Genomic DNA, 18,024 nt, shown 5'->3' with positions numbered 1-18,024 from the left:
TGCTGTAAAATGAAATTGTACTAGAAAAGCTGGAAATGCTGTAAGGTAAAAGATTAAAGCAGGGAATTGTCTACTGGGGTTTCTGCTTAGTGTAGGTAAAACGATTACTGCGGTGGCTAATATTCTACAGTGAAAGAAAGAATTGAAAATTATATTTGTCTCCATTCAAATAGGAAATAAACATAACTTGGAGTATTACCTCCTGTCCTCAAATTATACGGTATTGTTTAAACTGTTATTTCATCAAGTTCTGAACGTTCTCCAGAAGCCCTCTTGTACGATACTTCTCTATTTTGCCTGTGGGTTTCGCAGAACTCTACTGCTAAGATTATATTTTCCTATTACATCTCTTCAGTGTTAAAAGATGTTCCTGGGCTTGATACCAGGATTTTTCATTGTGCTGGGGATCCTGTTGGAGCTATAGGCAATGCAGCTGATCCCACAGTATGCCGAGTATGCATTTGCATTACAGATGCAATCATTTGAAGTGTCCCTTGCTTGATATGTGATTTTTTTTTTTTATACCTTTTGGGTTTCACATAATATCTTCAGCTTCAGACAGTCTTCTGTCCCTAACTGTGTCCATCCCTAGCTGTTAAGTATCACCTGTGTCATTTAGAATTTTGTCATTATACTTATTAAGTGAAACACCTTTGTCGACTCAAGTGATAGTATCGTGTGAAGCGCTGTTCAAGAGCATGTGTTGACCTTTTCTTTTAAAATCCTTGGTGATATGCAAAACCTGACATGTCTTGACAAAGAGAGAACTTATTTCAGTTATCTTACAACTCTACAGTAATTTGAATATAATTTAGTGAGTGGTTTCACTTGGAAGAAAAATTCAAGGCTGAGGAGGAAGAGATGCAAGAAAGAAGGGGTGGTAGTGGTGGCATTGCCACCCTTTTGACTCAGGGTGAAGTTACATGTTACATTTAGACCATATTAAGGGCACTTAAAACACAAGCTTCTACATGTTAAAGCTCGTTCATGCTTAAGGGCCCTCTGGGTCTTTTAAAGTTATGCCACTTCAGGTGAGGATACTGGGCCCTGCTACCTAAATGGTGTTAGAGTAACTTCATTCTGCTCCACAGAGATAAAACAAGCAATTTGCAGTCCTTCAGCATCCCAGGATACATTGCTCCCAGCCCTCCCCAACCCCACCCAAGGTGATTCTATTTCCAGGGTGACTGCTCTAAACACTACACCATGGAAAACATCCTCTCTTTTTCTTGCTGTTTCAGATAAATGTATAATTCATAAAATGGAATAGCTTCAGTGCCAGGGGTTGAGTGAGACCTGTCTCAGCACTCCTACAAAATGGGAGATATGGGTTCATACCCTGTCAGGGAGAAGAAGGAATTGAATCTACATCTTCCACTTGTGACATGAAGGCTTTATTACTTGGCTACTGGGCAAGAAGGGGCTCCATCAGTTTTGTGAATATAATAGCCCTTTGCTTTTCTACTATTACTTGAAATACTTTCATTGAATTCAATGTATTTGCTGTTTTTAGCTTTAGGAAGAAAACAAATAAAACATAAAATTCCAGTACAGATAAAACCATCCCCCCCCCCCCACACACACACACACTTTTCATTGTACAACCAGATAGAAAGCTTATACAGTATAACCTCATAAATCTCATCCACGCAGAGCTTCCTCTCGTGCGTGGATGACCTCTACCTGACTCAAGAAGTCTATGGGCCAACGAGAGGCAAAGCGCTGCTTGACCTGGTACTGGCTACTGGGGATGACCTAGTCAGCGATCTAGTGATCGATGGGAAGCTGGGTGACAGCGACCACGAGCTGATCACCTTTACCATCCGCCGAAAAGCTGGCAAGTCGGTCAGCAACACGCAAGTCCTTGACTTCAGGAAAGCTGACTTTGACAAGCTCAGGAGGCTTGTCAGTGAGGCCCTAACGGACTGTGACCACAGGGAGAGGGGAGTTCAAGAAGAGTGGTTGCTCCTCAAGGGAGCGATCCTCAATGCACAAGCTAAGTCTATTCCATCTCGGAGGAAAGGCAGCAAGAGGGCACAGCAGCCCCCCTGGCTCTCCAGGGACCTAGCAGACCTCCTGAGGCTAAAAAGAAAGGCCTACAAAGGATGGAGGATGGGAGTCACCTCCAAGGAGGATTATTCTGCACTGGTCCAGTCCTGTAGGGAGCAGACCAGGAAAGCCAAGGCTGCAACTGAACTCCAGCTAGCTTTGAGCATCAAGGACAATAAAAAGTCCTTTTTCAGATATGTGGGGAGCCGGAGGAAAAGAGGGGCAACATTGGACCCCTGCTGAACCAGATGGGGCAACTGACAACTGACGCCCAGGAAAAAGCCAACTTATTAAATAGGTACTTTGCGTCAGTCTTTTATCAGCCCCATGGGACGCCCATGCCCGCTACAGGGCCGGGAAGTCCGGGTGAGGGTGATCCCGTGCCCTCCATTAATGCTGACTTTCTGAAGGAACATCTTGAGAAGCTGGATACTTTCAAGTCAGCTGGCCCTGACGATCGTCACCCCAGGGTACTCAAGGAGCTGGCAAGCATCATAGCCCAGCCTCTAGCACGGATCTTTGAAAACTCTTGGCGCTCTGGTGTAGTGTCCGAAGACTGGAAGAAGGCCAATGTGGTGCCTATCTTCAAGAAAGGGAGGAAAGTGGATCTGGCTAACTATAGGCCCATCAGCCTGACTTCTATCCCGGGGAAGATCTTAGAAAAGTTTATTAAAGAGGCCATCCTTAATGGACTGGCCGATGTCAACATCTTAAGGGATAGCCAGCACGGGTTTGTTGCGGGTAGGTCTTGCTTGATCAGTCTCATTTCCTTCTACGACCAGGTGACCTATCACCTGGACAAGGGAGAAGAGATTGATGTCATATATCTTGACTTCAAAAAAGCCTTCGATCTGGTGTCCCATGATCGTCTCTTGGAGAAACTGGCCAATTGTCGCCTTGGGTCCTCCACGATCCACTGGCTGGAAAATTGGCTCTGGGGTCGGACCCAGAGGGTAGTAATTGATGCAAGTCACTCATTGTGGTGTCCTGTGACCAGTGGGGTCCCCCAAGGCTCTGTCCTTGGACCCATACTGTTCAACATCTTCATTAATGATGTGGACACTGGAGTCAGAAGCGGACTGGCCAAGTTCGCCGATGACACCAAACTTTGGGGCAAAGCATCCACACCAGAAGACAGGCGGGTGATCCAGGCTGACCTGGACAGGCTCAGCAAGTGGGCGGATGAGAATCTGATGGTGTTCAACGCCGATAAATGCAAGGTTCTTCACCTTGGGGAAAAAAACCCGCAGCATCCTTATAGGCTCGGCAGTGCTATGTTGGCTAGCACTATGCAAGAAAGAGACTTGGGGGTCATCATTGACCACAAGATGAACATGAGCCTGCAATGCGATGCGGCGGCTAGTAAAGCGACCAAAACGCTGGCTTGAATCCATAGATGCTTCTCAAGCAAATCCCGGGACGTCATTCTCCCCCTGTACTCGGCCTTAGTGAGGCCGCAGCTGGAGTACTGTGTCCAGTTTTGGGCTCCACAATTCAAAAAGGATGTGGAGAAGCTTGAGAGAGTCCAGAGAAGAGCCACGCGCATGATCAGAGGTCAGGGAAGCAGACCCTACGATGACAGGCTGAGAGCCCTGGGGCTCTTTAGCCTGGAAAAGCGCAGGCTCAGGGGTGATCTGATGGCCACCTACAAGTTTATCAGGGGTGACCACCAGTATCTAGGGGAACGTTTGTTCACCAGAGCGCCCCAAGGGATGACGAGGTCGAATGGTCACAAACTACTACAAGATCGTTTCAGGCTGGACATAAGGAAGAATTTCTTTACTGTCCGAGCCCCCAAGGTCTGGAACAGCCTGCCACCGGAGGTTGTTCAAGTACCTTCATTGAACACCTTCAAGTGCAAACTGGATGCTTATTTTGCTGGGATCCTATGACCCTAGCTGACTTCCTGCCCCTTGGGCGGGGGGCTGGACTCGATGATCTTCCGAAGTCCTTTCCAGCCCTAATGTCTATGAAATCTATGAAAAAATCTGGATATCAAAGATCTGGAATTCTTGAAAATCTGGCACTTCTTTAAAATACATTACATTGGAGAATAGTGGTGGCCAGTCCCAGAGCAGTGAAGGTGGAAGCTTGCATGCGGCGCTGCCACTGTCATCCACCACCCCATGTCGCCACTCGGTGTGCAGCCACTGCTCCAGGACTGGATGCTCCCCCCTCAGCTGCCCACTGTGACCAGCCACTGCCCTGGTTTAAAAAATCTGGAATTTGCACATTTCAAGCAGGTGCTTGGTCCTGAGCATGCTGGATTTATGAGGTTATATTGTATTTGCTTCCCTAGCTATGTGTTGCTGGGCAGGTGCTAAAGAGTATTTGGTTGATAAGCAGGGATCCTGGTTTTCTCTGTTTAAAAATCGCAGATTCTCTGATTAAAACCCCCAAAATCCATGATTAAAATGAAATGCCAGTATATCTATAGGTATCAACTGAACACAATGTTTTATTGATATATTTACAACTTTAAAGCAGTTTGGAAGCCTACCAGTGCCTCAGTCACTATAATAAAATAAATTCTAATTCTGTAAATGTTGGTACTTGATTTTGGTTTTTTTATCATGGAAAATCAGAGCTTCCCCTGCCCTTCTCACTCACCAGGATACAGGTCCAGGCCCCTCACTCCCAAGCAGAGCAGGGCTGGGTAGGAAAGCTCCTTGCCACTGCAGGCACTGTGCTGCCTTGGTGAAGTGACTCTGCATGCCAAGCTGCAGCAACGGGCACAACTCTGCACCTCTGCCCCCACTGCTGTCGGACTTGGGGGGCACCTCACCATGGTGCTGTGCAGCTCCCAGCAGTGCCACGAGCTTCCCTGCCCAGCCCCAGTCTGCCCTACTGCACCGGTTCCTGCCTGTTGGGCTGTGGAGGCCCTGGGGGAGGGCAGCAGGGTGGGGAGCTTGAGCCCACGGCCCCATCCCACTCTGCCAGGGCCCTGTGGCCCCAAGCCCCGTGCACCACCTGCGCTGGGCAGCAGCCCCAGCCCTGCCCATCTCCCTCCCTCCTTTCCTCCCTTCTTATGTGGGCCTCCATGTCCCTCCCTCCACCCCCAACTTACCTATAGGAACTGCTCTCCTATTGGCCCTATGATTATGTGAGCATGTGCATGGTGCCCCCTGCCTGACCACCCTTCTCCCTCTCCCCCCATCACCTTGCAGGCTGGAACTCTGCCAGCCTGCAGAGAGCTTTTTGCAAAAGTGGAAATTTCACGTGCTTCTCTGTTAAAAATGAAGCATCTGTACTTTTTTGTCAAAAGGGAAAATCCACATTTTCCACCATTTTTCTGTGGGAAATGGAAAACCTGGATCCGTGTTGATAAGCCTTTCTGTAGGGGAGGCAACGCACTATCCTGCTGAGCTAGAACATGCACCTGGACAACTCATTGTGCCATAGGTTTCCAATGTATGGACTTGCAAATTTTTTTAGTACTCAGTGAGGCAGTACTAGACAGCTCCTTTTTATCTCCTTTTTACCAAGGTATGTTTCTAACAATTGACCTACGTTAAGAATGAGAAATAACTGACACATCTCAGGTACCATTGTACAGTAAGTGTTCACACAGGTATACTTTTTACATGGAGACCACTGTATCCGTTGGTGGCATGTTGAGGTTACAGTGCTGTATGGCAGTAACAATTTCAGCTGTCTGCTTTAAAATGATAGGAAATAAGACTGCTCCTCAACTGCAGTAGGCTTTGTGTGTCCCCAGGGGAAGGGTACAAAGGAGGCAGATTTTTGTCAAACTACTTATTTTGCTTTAAAAAAAAAATGCAAAGAAAAGCAGAAGAGATGCAAGTCTTTAAACTTAAAAGCCTCCTGCCTGCTAAACAGTTTTTTCTAAGTGACAGATTATCTTTATTTTCTGAGAAACGTTTTGAGTAAGAGGAAAAAGGCTACAGTAAATAGAGATAAGACATGAGACAGAAACCAGACACGTGATTGGGGTTCTAAACCTTGATTCATAGATTTCATAGAGAAGTAAGGCTGGAAGGGACCTCAAGAGATCATCTAGTCCAACCAGGGATTGAATCTGAGAGCTCGGTGGTGTTAGTGCCACACATTAACTGACCTAAACAGCTGCATATCAAAATATATTTGTCTTGCTGCAAATGAAATGTTATGTACCTCCAAAGGTGAATTTGTAAAAGCCTATATGATATATGTAATATACGTGTACCTTCTCACCTGTCTACTTACCTATAGCATAGACTTTCCAGCTAAATGAATACAGAACATATGCAAAGTGACATACTACATATGAGGAGGATGGCTTTGGCTCTGTGATTATCTTCCAACCCAGGAATAAGTTAAGGCAGCCAATAGGGTGCTGTAATTTAGGCTAATTTCTATGATCTTCAGAAGGGTTTGGAAGACATCAAAGGAGAGCCAGCCAGCAGGTATTTGAGGGGAACCACCTGCCTTACACTGCCAGACCAAATCAGAACAATGCTGTTAATTCCTCCCTCCCCTCTCCTTTCCACAGCTCTAATGACTGTCTGGACACTTTACAAGACATGTAATTTTAGGACAGTTTAAGCATGTTTCTGGGGTCATACAAGAAATACAGGAAATTTTAATTATTTCTACTTTGTTATTCTGGGACATTCTGTATTTATGGAGTTGCATTTTTTAAAATAACTATGCTACTATTGTTTGAGGTGCTTTATCAGAGAAATGAATGCAGAACATAGGTGCTCCTGTTCAGAACACCCTACGAAAGTGGAGCTAGAAGGGACCTCATGAGGTCATTTAGTCCAGTCTCCCCTCCCCAGGCTCAAGCCAGGATCATCCTTGACTAAATCATCACAGCCGAGTATCTGTTCAACCTGCCTTTGAACATTTCCTGGGATGGAGATTCCACAGCTTCTCTGGATAGCTTGTTCCAATGTTTGGTTATTCTCATAGTCAGAAAGTTCCTCCTAATCACTAGCCAAAATTTCCTCTGCTGAAACTTGAGTCCATTGCTTCTAGTCCTGTCCCCTCCAGCAACAGACAGAAGGCCATCTCCAACTTCTGTATATCACCCTTCAGGTATTTGAAGACTGTTATCAAGTCCCTCTTCAGTCTTCTCATCTTCTGACTAAGTAACCCCAGCCTCTTCTCATATGTCCTGTTTCCCAGGCCTCTGATGATAATCTAATCACTCTCCCCTGGACTCCTTGCAATCTATCCATGTCCTTCTTGAAGTGTGGAGTCCAAAACTGGACAGAGTGAGGCCTCACAATTGGTGTATAGAGCAGAATGACTTCCCTTGTTTTGCAAGTGACACATCTGTTAACACTTACCTTTTTTTTGCAACACAAGTATGCTGCTGACTTAAATTTGGCTTATATTCTACTGTAACCCCCAGGTCCTTCTCTGCAATCCTGCAACCTAGCCAGTCATTCCCAGATCCGTATTTGTGCATGCAGTTGTTTTTTCCCAAATTTAGGATTTCACAGTTGTCCTTGTTGAATTTATTCTAGTTGATTGTGGACCATTTCTCACATCTGTCCAAGTCATTCTGGATCCTAACCTTACACTCCAGAGTGTCTGTAACTCCACCCAGCTTGGTGTCACCCACAAATATGCTAAGCATGCACACAGTCCCATCATCCAAATCATTAACGAACATACTAAACAATACTGGACCCAGGATAGACCCCTCATTTGATAGCTCCTCCCAGCTAGGCATTGAGCCATTGATGATTCAGCCAGTTATGTATCCACCTTCTACAACTTCTATTTATTCTATGTTTCCCTAGCTTGCTAATGAAAATGTGAGAAACTGTGTCAAAAGCCTTGCTGAAGTCAAGACATGTCACAGTCACTGCTCTCCTTTCTCCCTCCTACCCCTTCTTCCACAGAGCCTGTCACATTATCATAGAAGGAAAACAGTTGGTGAGGCACGGCTTGCTCTTGGTGAATCCCAAGTTGGCTGTTGTATTATAAATCTAAAGTATAAACCAATAAGGAATTGTATAACACACATTCTTTAAAAAAGCTGCATTGTTTCAAGGAGGCCCCCCGCTGCCAATCAGAATTTTTTCTATTTGTTGTTTATTTGCAATTTATACACACAATTCTGCTACCTAAACTGTGTACAGTAACCAAACTGAAAAAAAAGTGAATGTTTCTCCTTTTCCTCCTTCCTAAACCCAGTACCCATCGTTAGTGGTGACCAGCAGAGTTTGCAGATAAAATGTGATTTTAATTGGTTTTTCCATGTTGTGCGTTTTTTTAGAAAAGTTTGAAAAAAGCCGAATAAAGTTGCTTTAGTAAGTGTCTTTAATATCTTCAGTGTACCAGTATATATATGTATTACCTGCTGCTATTAGCTGCTATTATGATTTTCTGTTCCAGGATAATGTTTTAAACATCGTAAATCAGATCATGGATGAATGCATTCCACATGACCGGGCCAACCGGGACTTCTGTGTTAAATTTCCAGAGGAAATACGCCATGACAACCTTGCAGGGCAGCTTTGGTTTGGAGCAGAGGTAGGTCTGTGGTATATGTGTAATTTTATGTTAAATGGAGATTGGTTTACTGTGTGCATCTGGTAAAGAATGGTTGGTAGCTTATGCTTGAAATGTGTGAAACTCATTTTCTCGCCAAGAACATCTAAAATTTTAGATCAGTGGCCACAAGCATTGACTTGACTATTAAATTAATTTGTTCTTGATGCTCACTCTAAGATAAACTGTTGTACTTGCGAAATACAACTTTATATTAATAATTGTGTACAATAATTTGTCTGCCTTTTAAAAATTGTGTATATACGATTAATGTGTTGGTATTTTATATTTATATTTCCAGTTTATTTGGTCAATTTTATATCCACCATGAAGGCTCTCACATGCTGGCTGTAAAAGTTTTCCATGTATGTCCACAGAATTTCAGGTCTGAGTAAAGTCATTTTTCAGGGGACAATTTATACTATTCTTAACTAAACATATATTTGAACTTTCTGTTGTTTCTCCCTCTAATCACTATATTATTTTAACCATTATTAAATAGAGAAAGAGATTAAAAGGCGCACCTATGCGAGAGTCCAGATGTCTCTGCAATAAGCAGTGAATAAAATAATTATGTTGCAGAATACCAAATTCCTCACCTCCCTCACTCAAATGCTTACTTTTACAGGAGCCTATATAAATAGGTTTGTAGTGTTCTCTGGTGATTAGTAGTCTTGGGCTATTTGGGCCTGGGGAGAGGTGAAGATCCATAGCTAAGGGGTGTGTATGTATGTGTGTGTGTGCACGCACACTTGTATTAACATGCACAACCATTAGCCCTGATGTCTGGGAACTTTGAGCATTCTTTTACAAAAAGCTGTCTGACCTCTTTCATGGGAAGCAAGGCAACTTCAGGTTAGCAGACCTTAAAAACTCTTGGTATCAACAATATGTAAGAAAAGAAGGACAGTGGTCTTAATATTCTTCCTCTCCCCACCCCAACTTTTGATCTACCTGTCATCTTCTATCACCTTTGGCACCCTGCTCTGGTGGCATGGACCCTGGGGTGAGTGGCTGGAAGCCCAAAGTTCGAGGCCATAGCAGAAGTGGACACAGGGCAAGCATGTCAGATTCCAACAAATCTTCAAATTCTGTTAAATACTAGGGCTATGCAAAATTTCACCTAGTGTTTCATTTCAAAGCTGTTTCAATGAGTTTCGAGCTCGAAACAGCAAAATTGAAATGAAACAAAAGCCTTTGAAATAGCTTTGAAACAAAACAAGGGCACTCGAAACATTTCAAAAGTTTTGAAACATTTTGAGTTTCGAAGCCAGGCTTACTTGGCTTCAGTGCTGGTCCTAGCCAGCAGCACCAGCCTCCTGTCACCTGACAGGCAGACTAGGCTTGCCCACACCCTTGGGAGGACTACGAGGGCTGTACCAGATGGCTCCTGGGGGTGCAGGCCTCCAATCTGCCTGCTGGATCACAGGAGGCTGGTGCTGCCAGCTGGGGCCAGCAGCAGCCACGGCCGTCCCTGGGGTTGGGCGGTGAATGGGATGACCACCATGGGCCCTGCACTTTGAGAGGCCCTGCAGAGCCAGGTGGAGTGGCAGTAGTGACTGCGCCACCGGCACCAGCTTCGCACCCCGCTGCTCGCTACTCCCTCCCCCCCACTGCTAGTGCTGCCATCAATGGCAGCAATGGCTTCTTCGCGTCCAGAGCGTGCGGGATTGGGGGTGGGGATAGGTCCCACACCCTCCTTGGTTTGGTTCTGGTGTGGGACCTGGGGCAAATCAGCTCATGCAGGGACCTGCCCCGCCCTGATCTCACGCGCCCTGGATGTGAAGAAACCACTGCCACCATTGGTGGTGGGGGTTAGTGAGCAGCCAGACATGAAGGTGGTGGCAGCTTTGCAGAGTTGCTATGGCCACTCTGTCTGGCTCCATGGGGCCCCCCAAAGCGCGGGGCCCAGGGCGGCCATGCCATTGGCCGCCCCCAGAGACGGCACTGGCTGCCGCTGGCTCCAGCCAGCAGCACCAGCCTTCTGTCATCTGGGAGGCAGATTGGGGGTCCACACCCCTGGGAGTAGTCCGGTACAGCCCACCCGGGTGTGCGGGCAAGCCCCTGATCTGCCTGCTGAATAACAGGAAGCTGGTGCTGCCGGCTGGGGCCAGCAGCAGCACTGATCTTCCCGGCACTGGCTGCAGAATAGCCTTTGGGCGAAACTTCAGAACAGCTTCAAAACAGCAAAACAGTTTCGGCGAAAGAAAAAGGAACAGTGCTTTTGAAACTAAACAAAACTCTGTTTCATCGAAACGTTGAAACGGAAGTCGAAGCAGAATGGTGCTGTTTCACACAGCTTTACTGAATGCTTTATCATGAGGACATTCAGTACCTTCAGCATCTTATATTCTTCATCATACTTCCTACATTTAAAGTATTTACTAGCTCTTATTAGCTAAGCACGATCCTCCTCCTCTTCCCACTTTAGAATGTATATTTTTTGTAAATAATTTCTAAATCATTTTATATAACTTCTAGTTCCATGATTTCCCTTTTCAAAAATACAGATTTATTTCCAGTGGTAAAGTCTTTTGGTCAGTAAAGATACGGTATATCCTGGACAGAGTTTGCAAAGACCTAATATATGATGCTATGCAAGTCATTTGAAATGCCTTGATGTAAGACAAGGCAAGAGATGAAATAGATCTCTGTTGTCCCACTATGCCACCCTGGCATGTACTTGCCTTCACTCATCTCACACCCTGTTTTGCTCTGAGGGATGCTAACATTTAAAATGCTTTGCAGCCTGATGTGCTGATTCTGCAACTCTTCACACCTTCTTGAGAACTCCCTGCTGAGTACTTAAAACTAGACACAGTTTCTTCTTATCCCCTTAATAAATCCTGAAGCCCTTTATTGTTGTGGAGGTGTGTAGGGGGGTGGGGTTTACAGCAGGAAAAAAAGCAGTTTATATATATAATATATTAATAATTAATATATAAATATTAATTATTTATATAGAAAACTTATTTTTTTTAAAACTCTGTGTGTGTGTGTGTAGTCCAGGGTGGAAAATGCTGGAGGTACCACCGAGAGAGTATACATTTTAGGAGAGAAATCTCGAGTGTGGTTCAATGAGTGTGTTACATTACACGGTATTTTTTGGCTCATTTGAATCAGGCCTTCAGTCTCTGTGCTGAAGGGAGTTGCTAGCTTCAGAAAACTATAGCTACAAACAGAGCTAGAAGCCATGACAACTTTCTAGAGGGAGACATAGTATGGGAGGCTATATTTATTTGTAGAGACCTCTCCGAGAATAGCATGCACATTGTTTTCTTGTCAGCTTCCTCACTGTGAATTTTGTTTAAACTGTGAGCTATAACTGTCAACATCTAAGACTTGACTGGCCTATGGTTTATTGTAATTATTGCTTTAGATTGATGAGAGAACAAAAACGTGAGATTCTGAGAGTGCCCTTGTACCATAAATCAGTACATCAGGCTGCTGAGTAAGGTCTAGGATTACAGATCCTTCCTACAGAGCTGGAAAATGTGTTCCAGCCATTGCTATTCACCAGTGAAAAGGAGACTGAAAAAGAAAGAAAAAAAAAGCCTCAGGATTGACTTATGCTATGTGTGCATTACATTTTGAAAACATATTTCTATTAGTAAAGTAGATTCAGTATAATTTATATCAGCACACATTGCCTTCCAGATGTAACCGTCAGTGGACCAGCCCAGCAGTGGAAATTACTAAACGCCTTCTTTTAAACAATGGTGTTTCTGAAAAAAAGAAACATTTGTTAGTGTATCAAAATAAAGGTTTACCTATAAGATTTCTGAGTTGGTCAGATAATGCGCTGGCTAGTGCATCACATAAAGCTTTACTAGGAGCAGAATTTCCTTTCTTTTTTTTCCAAGGAGGGGTTTATTTTTCAATATCAAAATAAAGAAATCAGCTTCTGCTGCTTGGCCTCTCCTAAGCCTCTTCCCCTCAAAACTTTTTTTTCCTGCACACATGGCAGCTACATGCAAAAAGTCTTTCACCTTGTTGGTGGGGATTGCCTCCGCCTATCTCCTTCCCTTTTGTCCTGGGCCACCCTACTACTCCCGGGTCTCCGAGGGCAAGCAGTTTATGGCCTTTTCAGGACCACATGACCTCCAGGTGCTCACCTGATGTCTGGTCTCAAATCCATCACTTGGGAGGCAGTAATTAGTCAGAGGTGGATCCAAGCCCAGCTCCCTTTAAGTGCCATCTATTCCTGTGACTTTCTCTTTCATGAAGTATAACTTAATTGCTTTTTCCTCTTTAAAAAATTATTTCCACAGTGCTTGGCTGCTGGTTCAATTATTATGAATCGTGAAATTGAGAGTATGGCTATGAGACCATTGGCTAAGGATCTGACTCGTAGCCTGGAGGAAGTAAGAAACATTATTCGTGACCAGGCCCTACGGGATTTGAATCTTTACACAGAAAAAATGAGGGACTCGCTCAGACATTTTGATATCCTTTTTGCTGAATTTGAGTTAAGGTAAGCAATTCAGAATACATGTACCCTGAACATTACCTCATACAGCTATACTTTTTTTATTTCAGAGATTTTGAATTTCTTGAATAAGATATAATTTTTATTAGTGTCACATCCTCCTTCCTTTCAGTCAAATAAAATGCTATAGCTACTTGGCAATCTGGATTTGCAGTCTTTAAGTATGATGTAATCTACATGTTGGGCACTGAAATATGGTATTTGAGGGAGATTTTCAAAGGCACAAATGCAAGTCAAATCTCTCTCTTAATGTTGTTGTCAGAAGAAAGGAAACAAATAAGAGAGGATATGATACAAAGTGTACACGGTAATGAGTGGTTCTCAATGGAGTAAAGGACGGTGGGGAGGGGCACACTGTCCTTACCTTCTCCCACTACCAGCCACTTGTGTGCCAGGCCATGGCTCTTTCCTGCTGCCATGGTCCAGCCACCGCCGTTCCCCTCAGGCTTCACCCAAAGAGGAGGTGGGGTGGCAGGCAGTGTCGCCTGTGCTCCCCTCTTCCCCCACACCCCATAGACTCTACCGTGGGGAGCCGCTGGAGCTACTTTCCATGCTGCCTGGCCACCATGTGCATATGTGAGTGCCTGCATGCATGTGGTGCCCCCTGCCTGATAGCCCTCCTCCTGCTCCCCCCAGCCCCGAGCAGCCCCTTGCAGGCTGGATCTCTGCCAGCCTGCAAGGGGAGACCTGTAGATTGCCACGTTTTTCTCCTTTAAAGGAGAATCCATTTTTAAAGTTGGTTGATCCATTTTTTTAAAGTGTGTTTGTGACCCTTTCATATGTTCTTGCTGCCTGTTTTTGGATCACAACCCTTGGGTTGAGAAATGCTGATCTAGAGAACAGAAGCTTCTGTTCTCCCCGCCTCGGCACCAGGGTAAGGAGACATTCAATGAATTTAAGGGGGTCAGAATGAAAACTAATGAAGGTCCCCTTTACACGTTACAGGTATTGTGCAATTAACTAGTTAATTACACAGTTACCTTAAGACCAGCTACACATGCAGAGTAGCTATCCCATGATAAAAAGCTTCAACCAGCTATAAAATTAGACCTTGAAAATGTATTCAGCTTTAATTTAAATGTGTAGTGCCCAGCTGCAGGAGTGAACCTTGCCCAGCCTGAAAACCCCAGGCCCTGGGGATCATGGCAGCCATGATCCCCAGAGCTCAGGGGGGGATGTAATCCCCTCCCAGGTCAGCTGGGACTGAGAGACCCTGCAACTGACAGGGCTTCTGGTCTCTGCTATGCCTTGTGCAGCCAGCTTCATCAGTTTTGGTCTGTGCATGGCCCCTGTAGCTGGGAGCCTCCTCAGCAAAGGCTTCCAGCTGAGGGATCCAGCTCCTTGCCAGTGCAAGGGGAGCCCAGGATCGGACTCCCCCTGCACCAGCAATAAGGCACAATTGGATCTAATGTGTGAACCGACAGTTGTACCTCCTGCCCGTGCATGTGCAGCACAAATACAAGTAATCTTACTTGCACATATAGAGGAGACCAAAGGAAACATTTTTCCACAGGAGGATGTAATTACTTTGTGGAATTCTTTGCCAAATACTTAGCAAGATTAAAAATGGGACTGGGCATCTACATAAAAAAGAATATACAGTATTATAGTTTTGCTGGCACTATTTATTTTTCAAGAAATATTAAACTTCATGCTTCATGAGTTAAACCTATCTGCAACAGGGATTAGGAGGGTTTTTGCTACTTTCTGTGTTGCAAGACATTCCCATAATTCTGCATAGAAAACAAGTTTTGTTTGGCTAATTTACAGACTGCCTATAATCTAGTCTGCTTTGCTCAAATAATTTCATTTGTAACGGCTCTAAATAGAAAGCTTCTCAGCTTCTACCCCCACCCAAAAGTCACACGTATCAAGTGCTTATTGCTGAATATTTATAACGATACATAAAAATTTACGGCTGACATTCATTACCTCAAATGGCAATAAATAAAGCATCTGTAATTCTTATGGATTCACTTTCATTTATATTGCAAGTTCTCTTCGTGAAAATTAAAAAAAAATTAAAGCTGTCAGAAAAATGGCTTGTTTTTAATTTGACCTACATTTAGTCACAGTTAATTTATGTTGGATTGTTAAATGATCGAAAAAGATTAAAATACTCTACTTTTTAAACTTTTGTAGTTATGTATCAGCCATGGTACCTGTAAAATCTCCAAAAGAATACTATGTACAGCAAGAGGTAATCGTGCTTTTTTGCGAAACAGTAGAGAGGTAAGCACATCTGAGAAATTAATTTAATACATTTCAATATTTTGTACCCATGGTATACTTTTTTCTTTTTACCTTTTATTAGACCTGTTATGCATATACCATGCTGTAATCTTTAAGAAGCAATGTAATAGCATTTCATTTTTGTCATGTCCAAGTATGCAGTCAGAAAGCATTGGATGTTTGTGGAAATGTTTTGGCTTAAAAACATATATCACTATAGTATCATTGGAGTTCAGAGTGATAGACTTAAGGCTGACTAACCATTTAGCTTCACTGGATGTTTAAATATGTTATATATATTCAAGTCAATAAAGTTGTATGCAGAAGTGCTTTGTGCACATTTTATAGCGCTGTAATTTAGAGCCTTTTTTATAGCACTGTAAAGTTACAATGCCCTTCAACATGACAGAAGTGCAGTGTTTGGGGGGGGGGCTCTGAGCCTCCCTGCACTTTCCAGGCTAGAAGGCAGGGGGAGCTCTGCTCCTGGAGCTTCTCCACTGGTCAGAAACTTGACCAGCATACAGAAGTTATTTAAAGTGCTGTAGGTTGCTAAAGTGCTGTAAAATATAGCATTTCAGATTTAATATCTCATTTAACAAGGGTTAATTTAAAGCATGGTACCCATTTTTAAAGGTCTGTAAAGCCATGTACTTCTGTTAAGTCACAGCAGTAAAGCAATTTAAATGACAAAAAAGTGATTTCTGTACACACCTTAAGTCCTGATGAAATTTCATGCTAGACTATCTAAGGAGCTAGTAGAGAAACTAGCTGAAGCATTAATTACTTATCTCTGAGAACTCAGAGGAGGGGTGAGCTCCCACATGATGAGGGCAAGCATTATTCTTATTTTTTTTAAAGGAGGACTTGGTAAGGTACTTGATCTTAGCCAAGAGGCTGGTTCTGGCATTCTGTTACTATGATGTCAAATCCACCTGGGTCAACAAAAAATGGGAATAGTGGTTACCTGTTGAAATGATGTGCTTGATGAGAAGGAAAGGATGGAAGCTTGGACGTCCTGAAGAGGGCCTTACTTCAGGAGTGTGGCTACTTTTGTTCCCTCAGGTGATCTTTGAGATCTTTCCTTTTTGGTGATCATGGTAGGCAGAAGCACTATGTGCAGCCTCTTGGATAGTTCAAGTGGCCGAGAACAATTCCTCCCTTCTTGATACAGCTAAGGCTGAATGGGGAGACTGAGCTGGACTCAGTATGTTGTGGCCCCTGCTCCATCACCAGGGAAGATCTACTGTATGTTTGTGTGGAAAGCTTCCTCCTAATCTTCATATATTTTACATTTCGGAGTTGTGGTTGGGGAAGGCATCGTTATGTCATTTGGTTCCAGTAGGCGGGGGTGGTAGTACCAAGAAGAGATTCAATTATCTATGGGTAGTGAACTCTAAGTATAATTTTTCTGCTTCACTTTTTCTGGCTTATCATATCATATGCTCCTAGTTCAAGTTTCTTCTTCCTTATATTTATTTTAATTATTAAATGCTGATACATTTCTGAGAAATGTATGTTTTGCTGTTTTACCTAGAGCTCTGAAGCTTGGATACCTCACTCAAGACATGATTGATGACTATGAACCAGCATTAATGTTTACCATCCCAAGATTAGCAATTGTGTGGTAAGCTTCATTTTTAATTGAGCATTTTAAAATGCATTGAAAATTGAAACAAATTCATATAGCAAAGTTCAGAAAGAGTCAATAAGATCAAAAGGCAACAAATACTAAGAAAGGATAATTCAGAACAGCTGAAAAGGCAGGGTAGGAACTGAGAATAGCTGTTCAGTCATCCCTCAGGAATAGACATGGAAATCAGGAGTGCTGGCGGTTAGTGTGACTTGGTACATAAAATAAGCTGTCTGGATGTTTTGTACGTCACTCGGGAAGTAATGGCCTTTTGTTATGAGCCATTAAAAATCATGAGTTTTCATCATAATTGCTTAGTTTCCTTATTGATCTAGGCAGAACCCAAAGGAAATTATCTTGGTATCTGCTAATATAGTTCAGTGTAACAAAAGGGCAAGTTAGGTATAGACCATTTTCTAAAAAGAGCAATTATGTATATAATTGGATGGAAGCAAAATTTTGGCCTGACCTCTTTCCCCTAGTTGATTGCTCCAACTGCTAAATGAGTACGCTTTTACACTTAAAACAGTTTATTACAACAGTACATATTCAGTGAATAAAATGCATTCCCCCTAATGGGTCTTTCTTATTTAATAAGATGATTTCTGTGGAGTAGTCAAGACAGCAAGACTACAAATGCTGTATTTTCATAGAGTCATAGATGTGAGGGTCAGAAGGGACCTCAGTAGATCATCGAATCTGACCCCCTGCCCTAGGCAGGAAAGTGCGCTGGGGTCAGATGACCCCAGCTAGGTGCTTGTCGAGTGTCCTCTTGAAGACCCCCAAGGTAGGGGAGAGCACCACCTCCCTTGGAAGTCCATTCCAGATTATGGCAACCCTTACCTTAAAGCAGTTCTTTCTAACATCCAACCTAAATCTGCTCTTCGTCAATTTATGGCCATTGTTCCTAGTTATTCCACGGGGTGCCTAGTAAACAAAACATCTCCTATTCCCTGCCGCCCTCCTCTGATGAATTTATAGGCAGCCACAAGATCACTTCTCAGCCTTCTCTTGTGAAGGCTGAAGAAATCTAGGTCCCTTAGTCTCTCCTCATAGGGCCTTGCCTGCAGGTCTCTGACTATACGAACGGCCTCCTCTGAACCCTCTCAAGATTCTC

At 43.7% G+C, this 18,024-nt stretch overlaps 1 protein-coding gene across 5 annotated transcripts in view; it reads left to right on the top strand.

The window, feature by feature from the left end:
- ZFYVE28 (zinc finger FYVE-type containing 28) overlaps positions 1-18,024 on the top strand; it is a 289,590-nt gene that overhangs the window by 179,927 nt on the left and 91,639 nt on the right. For all 5 annotated transcript variants that reach the window (XM_006263292.4, XM_059721512.1, XM_014607707.3 and 2 more), the window contains exons 3-6: positions 8,401-8,538; positions 12,828-13,030; positions 15,188-15,277; positions 16,812-16,901. In XM_006263292.4, the coding sequence (XP_006263354.2) occupies positions 8,401-8,538; positions 12,828-13,030; positions 15,188-15,277; positions 16,812-16,901 (521 nt within the window). The remainder of the gene's footprint in view (positions 1-8,400; positions 8,539-12,827; positions 13,031-15,187; positions 15,278-16,811; positions 16,902-18,024) is intronic.

This window comes from Alligator mississippiensis, chromosome 2 (assembly GCF_030867095.1).
Source record: "Alligator mississippiensis isolate rAllMis1 chromosome 2, rAllMis1, whole genome shotgun sequence".
NCBI classification, from domain to species: domain Eukaryota; kingdom Metazoa; phylum Chordata; order Crocodylia; family Alligatoridae; genus Alligator; species Alligator mississippiensis.
Note: the sequence above shows the minus strand (reverse complement) of the source record. Positions and strands in the feature narration are given on the sequence as shown.